This window comes from Danio aesculapii, chromosome 19 (genome assembly GCF_903798145.1).
Source record: "Danio aesculapii chromosome 19, fDanAes4.1, whole genome shotgun sequence".
NCBI lineage: Eukaryota > Metazoa > Chordata > Actinopteri > Cypriniformes > Danionidae > Danio > Danio aesculapii.
The window spans coordinates 34050750-34064892 of record NC_079453.1 but is presented as its reverse complement, the minus strand read 5'-3'; the positions used below and the strand labels follow the sequence as shown (position 1 = coordinate 34064892).

The 14143-nt window shown below is 39.6% G+C and overlaps 1 protein-coding gene across 2 annotated transcripts in view; it reads left to right on the top strand.

The window, feature by feature from the left end:
* nt5c1aa (5'-nucleotidase, cytosolic IAa) overlaps positions 1 to 14143 on the top strand; it is a 36608-nt gene that overhangs the window by 2549 nt on the left and 19916 nt on the right. For both annotated transcript variants that reach the window (XM_056480170.1, XM_056480169.1), the window contains exon 2: positions 9205 to 9249. In XM_056480170.1, coding sequence (XP_056336145.1) covers positions 9205 to 9249 — 45 coding nt within the window. The remainder of the gene's footprint in view (positions 1 to 9204; positions 9250 to 14143) is intronic.

The window sequence follows — 14143 nt, the reverse complement described above, 5'->3', positions numbered from 1 at the left end:
GGGGTAGGTTTAAGGTTGGGGTAGGGTGTAGGCATTAAAAATAATTTAATGGGTAATTTAATAAATATAATGAAATATATAAATAATTACTGTTTTACATTGTTGTTATGGTTGGGTTTAGGGTTGGGGTAGGGGTAGATGTTAATAAAATACAACTAATGGGTAATTTAATAAATAATATAAATAATTCTCACTAACTTCTAGCTGCAGCTGTATCAACAAGTGATTCATAAAATGCAAATCAAGAAGGGTCCAGTCCAGACTAATGAAAAGCTAATAATGTTGTAAATATTTTTAGTTTCTCGCACAGACTGATCATTTTGCTTCATAAGCCCTCATTGTATGATCAGGAGGCACATATATTATTATGTTTTTGTCTGTGTATTGAAAATGCTAGTTGATTTACTGCACTTCCACTGTTATGACAAAACTAGTCTAAGCGGTCATGATAGAAATCTGCAATTAAACATCCTCATATAAAAGTGTAAATATTTAAATTTGGATTTTAAGTAACAAAAGTTATAAATAACACTGTAAAACACTCTAAAAAGCCACACAGTTCATGCTGTCCCAACACAAATTGATTAACTTAATTGTAATTTAAGTGGATTGAACATAAAACAATTAAGTTGTCCTTAAAAAACCTCAAGAATTTTGTTGATTCAGCTCATTTTAAATAAGAAGTTTGAACACAAGCAGTAAAAATAAATGTTTTGATTTTGTGGTCAGTACAGGTCTTGTCTTTTTTTAATTAAATCCTTTTATTTAGCAAGGGATTAAACTGATCAGTGTGATTGTTATGAAGCGGACAGGAGACAGAGGTAAGGAAACGTTAGGGTGTTTATTAAATGACAACAAGGAGCACATGAAGGATAGCCAGGAGGATCAGGAATGATGTTGGGGTCTTTTCCTCCGTGGCTGGGTAACAGGAATACACGAGGATGGACAGCACACACCAGATACAGCTGACAGAGGATGACACAGACTTGGAAGGACTGGAAGACAGGACGATTCGGGAGGACCAGGAAGACTAGGAGGAATACAAAGAGAACAGGTAAGTAAATCGTTTGTTTTAGCTGAGGATGACTACGCTGAGTGGTCGCTCAGTTGTCCGCTTTCGTCGAGACGAGCCCGGACAATGAGCGACTGGAGTGCTGTGCTTTTATCTGGTGCTCGTGAATGTGATGCAGCTGTGTGCTCATTAGAAGTCAGGTGATGGTGATCTTCGTGAGTGGGGGTCGTGAGAGCCTGACCAATCCATGACAGTACCCCCCTCCCCAGGGCCCGCTCCTGAGGGCCGACACCTCCGACGCCGTGGTGGTCTCCCTCTGCCTCTAGGCGCTGGGAACTCAGGGTGGCTCTCATGAAACTCCACCATGAGACTAGGATCGAGAATATCAGCTCTGGGAACCCATGTCCTTTCTTCGGGGCCGTACCCTTCCCAGTCCACCAGGTACTCCAACTGGCCACCACGACGTCGGGAACGCAAGATCTCCTTCACTGCGTAGACGGCTCCTTCTTCTAGGAGCAGTGGAGGAGGGGGTTCCTCTTCGTGGTCAGGCTCTGTGGAGGGAAGAACAGGATCGTGATAGGGTTTCAGGAGTGATACGTGGAATGTAGGGTGAATACGGTAGTGAGAGGGTAATTGTAGTTTGTAGGTGACGGGGTTAACCTGTTCCACGATGGTGAAGGGACCAACAAATCGGGGACTTAACTTGCGAGAGGGCAGTCGCATGCGTATGTCCCGGGTGGATAGCCACACCTTTTGTCCGGGTGTGTATCTGGGTTCTTCAGACCTTCTCCTATCGGCGGTTACCTTGCTTCGACGGACTGCCCTCTGCAGATGTTGATGAGCCTCGTCCCAGACTCTCTCGCTCTCCCGGAACCAGTGATCCACTGCGGGGACATCAGATGGTTCGCCATCCCAGGGAAAGAGCGGTGGTTGGAAGCCCAGGACGCACTGGAATGGCGTGAGTCCGGTGGAGGGTTGCCGCAGTGAATTTTGGGCATATTCTGCCCAGCCCAAATACTGGCTCCAGGAGTTCTGGTGACCACTGCAGAAGGTCCTCAGGGACCGTCCCACCTCCTGAATCTTCCTCTCTGTCTGCCCGTTGGTTTGGGGATGATATCCAGAAGAGAGGCTGACGGCCACACCTAGGAGCTTGAAGAAGGCTTTCCATAGACGTGAGATGAACTGTGGACCTCTGTCCGACACAATATCTTCTGGAATACCAAATGACCTGAAGACTTGATTAAAGATATTGTCGGCAGTTTCAAAGGCTGTGGGAAGACCTTTCAGAGGGATTAGTTTGACAAACTTTGAGAATCTATCTACTATGACTAGAATACAGGTATTACCTTCTGACGAAGGGAGGTCAGTGATAAAGTCCACTCCTAGGTGTGACCAGGGACGGTTCGGAATCGGCAAGGGATGGAGCTTTCCAGCGGGTAGATGACGTGGGCTCTTGGATTGGGCACAGTCCTTACAGCCCTGAACATATTGCCTCACATCCCTTGCCATGTTTGGCCACCAGAATCGTTGGGATACTAGCGAGAGAGTATTGTTGATCCCTGGATGTCCAGTGCCTAGCGAGGTATGTAAGGAGTGGATCAGATCTACCCGGTGTTCAGGTGGTATGAACTGCCGATGAGGAGGGCATCCCGGCGGAGCAGGGGCTTCCGGAGTGGCAACGACTGGAGGAGCGTTCCAGGTGATCGGACAAATGGAGATGTGTTCGGGAAGAATCTTCGTTGGGAGTTCTTCATGATCGTGATGCTCGTGTAAACGAGAGAGAGCGTCTGCTCTTAGATTCTTGGGTCCTGGACGATAGGAAATGGAGAAATCAAAACGTGAGAAGAAAAGTGACCATCTGGCTTGACGTGGACATAGTCTCTTGGCCTCTTTGATGTATTGGAGGTTTTTGTGATCTGTGATCACCTGGAACGGATGTTTGGCTCCCTCCAACCAGTGACGCCACTCCTCCAAGGCTAGCTTGATTGCTAGAAGCTCCCTGTCTCCTATGCTGTAATTCTGCTCCGCCGGGCTCAACTTCCGAGAGAAATAGGCACAGGGATGCAGTCGGGGCGGTGTATCATGATGTTGAGATAATACTGCCCCGACGCCGGTGGTGGATGCGTCCACTTCCACCATGAAAGGAAGATTTGGGTCAGGATGAGTCAGGAGTGGGGCCCTTGTGAACTCCTTCTTAAGAAGGCGGAAGGCTGCGGCTGCTTCTTTGGTCCACTCCAGTCCTTTGGGTTTACCCTTGAGGAGATTAGTGAGAGGTGATGTAATCCTGCTGTAGTCCTTGATAAACCGTCTATAAAAGTTAGCAAACCCAAGAAACCTCTGGAGCTCCTTAATGGAAGTGGGTTCTGACCAGGATAGAACAGCCTCAATTTTCTTCCCATCCATACGTATACCGGTTTGGTCAATGATGTATCCCAAGAAATGAATCGACTTCTGGTGGAATGAGCATTTCTCCGCTTTGAGGTAGAGGTGATGTTCTCTCAATGTGTGTAGGACCTCCGCAACGTGTTGGCGATGTTCGGCCTCACTCCGGGAGTAAATGAGGATGTCATCTATGTACACTATTACACAGTGGTGAAGAAACTCCCGGAGGACTTCATGAATGAAGTTTTGGAATACGGAGGGGGGCGTTGACCAGACCGTAAGGCATGACCTCATATTCATAGTGGCCAGTAGGGGTCACGAATGCTGTCTTCCATTGGTCCCCCTCACGTATTCTTATCAGATTATACGCGCTGCGGAGGTCCAATTTAGTGAAGACTTTAGCTTCTCGGAGCTGTTCCAAAGCGGCTGGTACCAGAGGAAGGGGATATCGGTATTTTACTGTACCGTTATTTAGGACCCTGTAGTCGATGCATGGACGCAGCCCTCCGTCCTTCTTGGCCACAAAGAAGAAGCTTGAGGCGGCTGGTGATTTTGAGTGACGTATGTACCCCTGACTCAGAGCCTCCCTTATGTAATCTTCCATTGCCTGATTCTCTGGAAGCGAGAGCGGGTAGATCCTACCTCTTGGCAACTGGGCATCTGGAACTAGGTCGATCGCGCAGTCCCATGGCCGATGCGGCGGTAGCTGGGAAGCTCTCTTGGGGCAGAAGACATCATGAAAGGAGCTGTACTCCTTAGGAATGTGGATAGACTGCTTCTCAGGAGGGCTCTCGACCGATGTTGTAAACAAAGAAATGGGGTTCCGACCTTGAAGAGGGAGATTTGGAAAACAGGCAGGTGTACATCCAGATCCCCATTTCTTTATCTCTCCTGTGCCCCAAGAGATGATGGGATCGTGCTTCACCAGCCACGGGCGCCCTAGAATGATGTCCATATTTGCACCCTCCAGAACCAGAAATTGAATCCTCTCTTGATGTAACAACCCCACTTGAAGAAGGATGTCTTCGCATTGTCGATGGATACGGGTCGAAGATCGAGTGCACTGGGTTATCGGTTGTATCTGGTATATATGCGAGGACGCCTCAGTACGGAGGTGGAGTTGACGACAGAGGGATTGGGAGATGAAGTTCCCTGCTGACCCGGAGTCGATGAGGGCTGTGACAAGGAGAGAAATAGAGGCAGTAGTTATTTGTACGGTGGTAGTAAGTGGTTTACATTGTTCAATATTCGTACTGAATACACTCACTGAAGTCCGAATGGGACGAAGGGGACACTCCATACGGGTGTGTCCACTGACACCGCAGTATAGACACAGACCCCGGGTCAGCCTCCTCTGTCGTTCCGCTGATGTCAGTCTTCCAGACTCTATTATCATGGGTTCTGGTTCTGGAGAGGCTGTTGACTCAGGCGATTGGAGGAGTGCAGACGAGGGGGTGATGGTGTCCTGTTGATAGGAACGGAGACGATCGGAACATCGGAGAGAATGTTGGATGAATCTCTCCAGACCCATTGTATCATCTAATGTGGCCAGTTGGATTCGGAGCGTGGGTTCCAAGCCGAGCCGGTACGTGGTCAACAACGATCTCTCATTCCATCCACTTGCAGCTGCTAGAGTGCGAAACCGGAGAGCATATTCCTGTGTAGATAGAGTACCTTGCTTTAGATGATACAGCTGCTCTCCAGCGGCTACTTCCCCATCAGAACGTCCAAACACCTCTTTGAAATACTCCGTGAAGGTAGTGATGGAATTCATGACCGGCCCGGCTTGGTTCCAGATCGTCTCAGCCCATTTAAGTGCAGGTCCAGAGAGTAGAGATACGATGTAGGCGATCTTCGACTTATCTGTGGGATATAGAGAAGGTTGCATTTCGAATATGAGGGAACATTGTAACAGAAAACCATTGCACTCCCCCGCTCCGCCTGAGTAGGGCGCTGGTCGGGCCATGGGACTGGAAGGAAGGGCCGAAGAAGAAACTGTGGAGGCGGAAGTGCTCGGTGCTGGTGGTGCGTTGGAAAGTGGAGCTGGTGGCTGTAGAATCCGCTTCAACTGGTCCACCAGCTCTTGAAGGTGATCGGGGGTGCTCATGTTGTCGTCGTTAAAGGTCCGGGCTTCTGTTATGAAGCGGACAGGAGACAGAGGTAAGGAAACGTTAGGGTGTTTATTAAATGACAACAAGGAGCACATGAAGGATAGCCAGGAGGATCAGGAATGATGTTGGGGTCTTTTCCTCCGTGGCTGGGTAACAGGAATACACGAGGATGGACAGCACACACCAGATACAGCTGACAGAGGATGACACAGACTTGGAAGGACTGGAAGACAGGACGATTCGGGAGGACCAGGAAGACTAGGAGGAATACAAAGAGAACAGGTAAGTAAATCGTTTGTTTTAGCTGAGGATGACTACGCTGAGTGGTCGCTCAGTTGTCCGCTTTCGTCGAGACGAGCCCGGACAATGAGCGACTGGAGTGCTGTGCTTTTATCTGGTGCTCGTGAATGTGATGCAGCTGTGTGCTCATTAGAAGTCAGGTGATGGTGATCTTCGTGAGTGGGGGTCGTGAGAGCCTGACCAATCCATGACAGTGATAGTTAAGACATTTAGAATGTTACAAGTAATTTATTACAAGTTACTGTCCTTTTTAAATGTTCTTTTCATCTACTCTAAAAAAAATGCTAAATTGCTGCAAACAATTTTTTTGGTTTTTTTTTTAATTTAAACAAACTAATTAAATTTAGTAATGTTCAACTTGATTTGTTTGTATAAATTCTACCTAGATAAATTGTTTACATCCAAGTACTTAAAAAAAATTGAGAAAATCCAAGGAATCATCTTTAAATATTTTTTTTCAGTGTAATATATATAATTTAAAAAACCATGGCTTCAAAAATATTATGCAGACAACTAAATTCACCATTATTTACCATATATGATGTTTCTTGAGCACAAAATCAACATATTAAAATGATTTTGAAGGATTGCGTGACATGACGCTAGAGTAATGATGCTGAATATTCAATTTTACCAGCACATGAGTGAATTAAAATATATTTAGAATTGTTAAACTTTCAACTTTGCAGTTATGCTTTACTTTAATATTAAAGCCAGGACCAATATCTATCCATCATTAAAATCTCTAAAATGAGTGTAGATTTTCTATCAGTGATATCCAAAAGCATATAGACCATTTGAGGGATGTTAACAAAAACAACGGTTCCAACATATTTCCTGTTTTAAATTTTTAATTTCTACAGCTTCCGAGAATCCAAAAAGAGCCACATATTGATAAATAATGTCATGATAGCTGTTTTAACATCAAGTTTTGATTGAATTGCCTCTTATTACAGTTCAAAAATAGTTTATTAACAAGCACGAAATGTTCATGGGCCAATGACATGACCACATTGAAATGGTCTAGTCACAAAAAAGACTGAAACAAACTAGTAATTTTACTCTCATAAGAGATTTGAGACAACAAAAAGGCATCTTTCTATATCCACTACTTACAGTTGAAGTCAGAGTTAGCCTCCTGTAATTTTTTTTTTTTTTTACAAATATTTCCCAAATGATGTTTAACAGAGCAAGTAATTTTTCACAGCATTTCCTATTTTTTTTTGTCTGGAGAAAGTCTTTGACTAGAATAAAAGCAGTTTTAATAAAAAAAAACATTTTAAGGTCAATATTATTAGTCCCCTTAAGCAATATTTTTTTTCTGATAGTCTACAGAACAAACCATCATTATACAATGACTTGCTCAAATACCCTATCTTGCCTTTTTAACCTAATTAACCTGGTTAAGCCTTTAAATGTCACTTTAAGCTGTATAGAAGTGTCTTGAAAAATATCTAGTAAAATATTATGTGCTGTCATCATGGCAAAGATAAAATAAATCAGTTATTAGAAATGAGTTATTAAAACTATTATGTTTAGAAATGTGATAAAAAAAAATCTGCTCTCCATTAAACAGAAATTGGAGAAAAAAATATACAGTTGGCTAGTCATTCAGCTAATAATTCTGACTTCAACTGTATATCATAAGTAAAGGCTGCAGTATAAACGAGCAGAGCTTGAATAGAGCTTTTTTTTGTTTCCGCTTGGTGGAAAGGGAAAGAAAGCACACAGTTTGTTAGTTTATTTATCAGGAGATTGTTTACTGAGGAGAGCTGATACAGGTTACGCTCAGTCTTAAATCTCTGTGCCATCTGTAACTGTATCTGTGCCAGTATAATTAAACGTCTCTATATCAAGAGTTTGAACCATGAATAACATCACATACTACTGACCAAGCATTTGGGGAGCTTTTTCAAGCACACAGTTTATATAACACACTGACAGATAAAACGTTCTATATGAACTTATTACAAAGCGACAAAAAATCATGAGTCTTAGTAAAAACATGCGATCTTATAGGCCAATGTTCACACCTGGTATTAAGATGCAGTTTGATTGATTTGATTTTGATTATAAATATAGACCAGGACAAGAAAGATTCATTTACACATGGTGTTTCTTTTTTTGTCACCTTTTGTCAAATTTCTACCAGTATAGAATCTAAGCCAGTATAGAATCTAAGCTTTTTTAAATTGTACCTAATTTTTTTGGTTTATTTAAAAAGAAAAAGAAAGGGGGGGGGGGGGGGGGGGGTTCAGCTTTATTAGTTAGGACAGTAGAGAGTATAGACAGGAAAGCGTGGGTCACCGTGAGCACCAGAGTGCCATGTGACAACATACTAACCACAATGCCATTGGCGCCGACATCTTAGATTGTTTTAATTGGCTGTCATGTGTATTTTGTATTTTTGTAAACTTATTAAATTATGATTATTATTATGACACTCAAAAAATAATTTGTTGAATCAATATGATTTAATCGATTTAAACTAGCTTACCGCCACCTACTGTGATGGACGCACACAGTAACTCACCAGAGAGAGTCATCTATATGAAGAGCTTAAATCTCATTGAATGAACAAGTTCTCATCTAATGGGGTTTTGCACATGGACTTTTAAATGAAGTCCGCCAGCCTCAGGGGTTCCGGTTAATTGTCATCCCATACAAAATTACTGCGTTTAAGGTCTGATTTCTTTAAAAAACAGCTTTTACTGCCTGGGTGAGATACGTTATAAAGTGGGTATCAGACAAAACAAGAAGCACTGCATTAATTTTTCCTTGCCATGTCTTTAAAATATGGAAATTAATTTTACCCCAGTATTTTTAATGGAATTTCTGCGCTTGCCTGCCGCTAATGACGGCGCTTGTGTTTAAACCATCTTTTATGTCTTTTTACACTCTAACAACCAAATGGATGCTTAAGTCTATGTAACAGAATATATTTGAAATACATTACAACGTTGATGCTGTAAAAAAAAAAAACATATGAAATGAAAAATAGTCACATAAAACTTTCACCGGAAGTTCACCGTTTCATTCTTTTCCATAAGACATATTTCTATTTTGCAAATCGAGCAAGTGACTTGTTGACTTTTTTGAGTGTACAACACTTAAAACTTGAGTTATTTGAGTGTACAACACTTTTTTGTTTGTTTTTTTCATACACCCTGTACATATATAGTGTTTGTATTTAAAAACATTTCAGTGTTTCTAGTTTCATCTGCATCTTAATATCATGGTTTTACGGTTCTGTCCTCAACCAGATTCATATTCCGCATTCACATTTTCTTCCACCTGTGTTTTCCAACCATGGCAATCTTTCCCAACCAGAACATGTATGTATTGTTATATGAAAAATTCTGTGACATGGAGGTTGATATGAAATGTCATTTCATGAAGGGACCTGTGAGACGGGCCAGGAAGGTGGAGGGAGGCATATTCTTTGTAAGTATTTTCAAAAGGGTCATGCAGATTTTTATCTCTGCCGTCTCTCATTAACAATCTGTTCTGCTTGGCTCTACTAAACGCATGACCTTTTGACCCACAGTATATCCAAACAAATATTGTAATGCATTCATGAGAGCTCTGCCCAGTGGTGCTTTCAGATCATTTGACAGCTATTTTTGTCACAATATGTTTTGGGTGTGCAGAAAAATTATTTAGAAATCAATGTAAATCTGTGTTATTGGAGATGTGTTAGTGTGTCTGTTAGGGTGTTTAACCATTTTTTGTTGTATGCATTAGATTTAGTTTTTTTATGATTGATGACTAGGCCCACACGGAATCTGCGCACGCAGAAATCCGCAGATTTCATAGATTTTTAACCCATCATTGGATCTATTTATTTACTTGTGTAAATGTGTGTAAATGTATATTTATTCAGTTTTTTTTACTGATTTCCGTAACATTACTGAATAATATGAAAATGTTCATTTGATTTACTTACAATACAGTTTGTGAAGTAATAATTTCTGTCTTTTAGTAGATATATTATATGATAAAATTGTTTTGTTTATTAAATATGTGAATCTAAATGAATTTGCATTGTAAACATTAAATAAAAGTTAAAAAAGGTATTATTTTTTAGTTTAATAAATAAAGTTTTTACGTTATGATACTACCAAAATCATTCAACCTAAATTTGCAGATTTATTCTAAAACTCTGCACAGAAATAGCAAAAAATGTCTGCTGAATTTGTCTGGCCCCACTAATGACACAAAAACAAACACAGAAAAATGGTTCAATGAGAGAACAAAATAAGTAGCATAACCACATTATTATCACACATAATAGACCTCATGTCCATAACTCAGGGCTTCAATTCAATTTATTTAAATTAATTTCAAGTTTTTTTGTATAGTGCTTTTAGTAGCTTTACAAGAGGTCACATTATTGCATTACATTTAAAATGTTATTGATGTTATATATGCATTACATTATTAAATGTTAAGGGTATTTAAAGAAAGTGACTGAATATAATAACACGGCGGCAAAATGATTTTTTTCATTACAAATGAAATGTGGTGACATCTGAAATAGAGATTAAGCCGAAGGAAAATATGTATATGCAATAGCATTTCAAAATATCAACATTCTCTTTAAATGACAATAGGTTATAGCAGTGGAATAACCTCTTATCTCTTTTTGACTCCATTAGCAGAATCAGTTTATTTGAATGTTTATTCAATATAATTTATTCACTCATTTTTCTTCAGCTTAGTCCTATTATTCATCAAGATTTGCCACAGCGGAATGAACCGCCAACTTATCCAGCATATGTTTTACACAGCGGATGCCTGTTCAGCTGCAACCCAGTACTGAGAATCATCCATACACACTCATTTACACACATACACTACGGTCAATTTAGCTTACCCAATTACCCTATAGCGTTGGATTATAGGGGAAACCAAAGCACCCGGAGGAAACATACGCCAACAAGGGGATAACTTGCAAACTCCACACAGCAATGCCAATTCACCCAGCCGAGGCTCGAACCAGCAACCTTCTTGCTGTGAGGCAACAGTCCTAACCACTGAGCCACTAATTGATTATAATACCACCATAACTTTTTAGTCAATTCTAACTGTTTTTGTTGTTTTTTTTTTTTAACTGAAGATGTTTTTGACAGAATTTGACTAGAATTTCCATTCATCAGAAAAAGTTTGTGTCTGTTTCGCTCTCTAATCCTTTTAAGTAATTATTTTTTGGAACAGTTTTCCTAAAGCTTCCTTATTGTTTAAGATCCTTTCTCGTCTTTTGCTCTTATGTTTCTGTCTAGTTTAGAAAACACAATTATTAAAGGGATCGTTCACACAAACATGAAAATTTAGCTACTATTTACTATCCCTCAAATCTTTATGAGTTTCTTTATTCTATTCAACAAAAAAGAAGATATTTTGAAGAAAGCTACCATTGACATCCATTGTAAGATAAACAAATGTGGAAGTCAATGGTTACCAGTTTCCAGCATTCTTCAAAAATATAATCTGAAGAGTAAATAAAGACAGAATTGTCCATTTTTGCTGAACTACCCCTTTAAATCGGCACCACAATTGCAATCCATGGACAATTAGGTCAGACTCTCAACAGTAGGTCAATGTTCACTTTTATTCCTGATCAGTAAAGAGCTTTTAGAGTAAATGTTTCCTTTACCATTATACTGAATAATTGAATTCAGGTCTCACTGGCCCTTTGCAGTCCATATGCACCAGCTAGCCACTTATCCACTTTCATTTTCCTATAATGTCTCATTTCCACAAGCGATAGAGCCCCCAGAAACACCCGACCATGAAAACATTCCCCAGACCTGCTCAAACCTCTTGGCATCCCCTGAAAGCAGCGTCACGGCTCACCTGCTGTAGCAAATTCAGCTACCGATCTTTAGGGAAAGAGATATTTAAGGCAAGACACTGCAGCTGAAGAGGGTAAAAAAGTCTTTATTATATCAATTCTTCTCCAGTTGACTGATTACTTTATTTTACATCACATTTTGGAGTACGTTTTGTTTTACAAGCTTTTTTTTTATTGTTTAATTATGCAAATGTGGCATTATTTAATGAAATATGTGCTAATTTGCATCCAGTTTCCATGCAATTCCTTCATGTTGTCTCAACACAAATTGACTGTTTACTTACAGTTTTTCTCAGTGGCTTTGGTGCATTTCTCACAACACTATTTACATTTGCACAACAGGTAATGCTTTTCTCAAAACAATTAGTCATTTGTGCACATCAGTTTCTCATTCCTTCCAACAAATTGCAATCGCTTTTGGACATGCATCAATTGCTTTCATTTGCTTATGTCATGTCAGTCAAAATTAACTAAACTTGTGAATGCTGAATAGTCATTCCATATAAAACTAATAGTCCTCATTTCATTACTTGAGTCATTACATACAAAAATGTTGAACTAGTTGTCAAAATTTGTCAAGCAAACTTTATAAAAAATTTTTTTTTTTTTTTTGTTTAGCTGAAAATGTCTTCTAAATTGAACAATTTCATGAATGATTTACAGACCTATGTGTGTTGTAGGTTCAGTTCCAATATGTACTGCAATATTGTTTACAGTTGTGCACAGCTCTACCCAAAGGAAGTTTATGTTTGTTGTAAATAAGGGTGTGTTTATTCTTTTGCACAATGCGGTGAATAAATTAGAATTGCAAAGAGCAGTAAAAATGTGAAACATACATATTCAGTGTCTTCTACTCAGATACTTCACTAAATGCAGTGATGTCTAACTTTACTGTAGTTTTTAAATGGCTGTGCAAATAGTATATAGTGCTGTCTTGAGCATTTTTAGGAAGTGTCACCAAAATCTGACGTTTTTGCATTGGAAAAAATGTACAGAGTCATAATGAAAACATGACAAAGCCATTTGACTATATTGATCATAAACAATGGTGTCAGGACTTTTCATCTTGATGACACTGACACTTTCATTGATATCAATACTTGCTTTTGAGGAATGAGCTACCCATTTTGAGCAAGTGAAGCGCTATTGCAAGTTATCAACTAGGTTTTGCAGTTTGTAGTAATTGTTTTGAGAAATGCATTAACTGTTGTGCAAATGTAAATATTGTTGTGAGAAATGCACCAAAGCCACTGAGAAAAACTGTAATTGTTTTTACAAATTTAAGTGCATTGAACATAAAACAATTAATTTGTCCTATAGACTCTTAAGATTTGTGTTGATTTAGCTCTTTCAAATAAGTAGTTTACACAAGCAGCAAAATATATATTTTTTTAATGTGTAGCACAACACAAACTGAATAACTGATGAGGTTAGGTTGAAAAAAAGATCAAAGATTTTGCAGAATCTCTTTTCAAAAAATACAGTGAACAGAAAAAAAAAAATACAAATACAGATAAAAATAATAAAAATAGTAAAGATTTATGGCAAAGAGTGGGAAATTCCAGTAGAATCTAGCTGCAGACTTGCGCATCCAGTTTCAGACATGCAGTCTCAATAGAGCTAATGACATCACTTTGAGGACTAGGGTTGGGGCTAGACCCTTCTCGGACATTTGGTAAGACTTTATTTGAAGATGCCATTCTTACTATTAACAAACCATTAACCATGACATTTACCTATAAATCCTTAAATGTTAATAACTTATTAATAATTATTAAGGTAGTAGTTGGGTTAGGATTAAGGATGTAGAATAATATAATGTGTACCTTGTAAGTACAAATAATCAACCAGTATCTTATTAATAGGCAGGTAATAAACCATTATTGATAGTGAAAATTGATATTTAAACATGCTAGCAATTTATATATATTTTTCATTGTCTTTAGAACAAACCTATCATTTATTCATTCATTAATTTTCTTTTCGGCTTAGTCCCTTTATTAATCTGGGGTTGCCACAGTGGAATGAACCACCAACTTATCCAGCATATGTTTTTACGCAGCGGATGCCCTTCCAGCTGCAACCCATCACTGGGAAACATCCATACACACTCATTTACACACATACACTACAGACAATTTTACTTACCTAATTCACCTGTACCACAAGTCTTTGGACTATTGGGAAACCGGAGAACCCGGAGGAAACTCACGCGAACACGGGGAGAACATGAACAGAACTCCACACAGAAACGTCAACTGACCCAGCCGTAGCTCGATTCAGCAACCTTCTTGCTGTGAGGAAAACGTGCTACCCACTGTGTCACCGTGCATCCCACTAGAACAAACCCTCCTTATATAATTCAATGATTTACCTACTTAATCCAGTTAAGCCTTTAAATGTCACTTTAAGCTGAAAACTAGTATCTTGAAAGATATCTAAAATATTATTTACTGTCATCATGGCAAAGATAAAATAAATCAG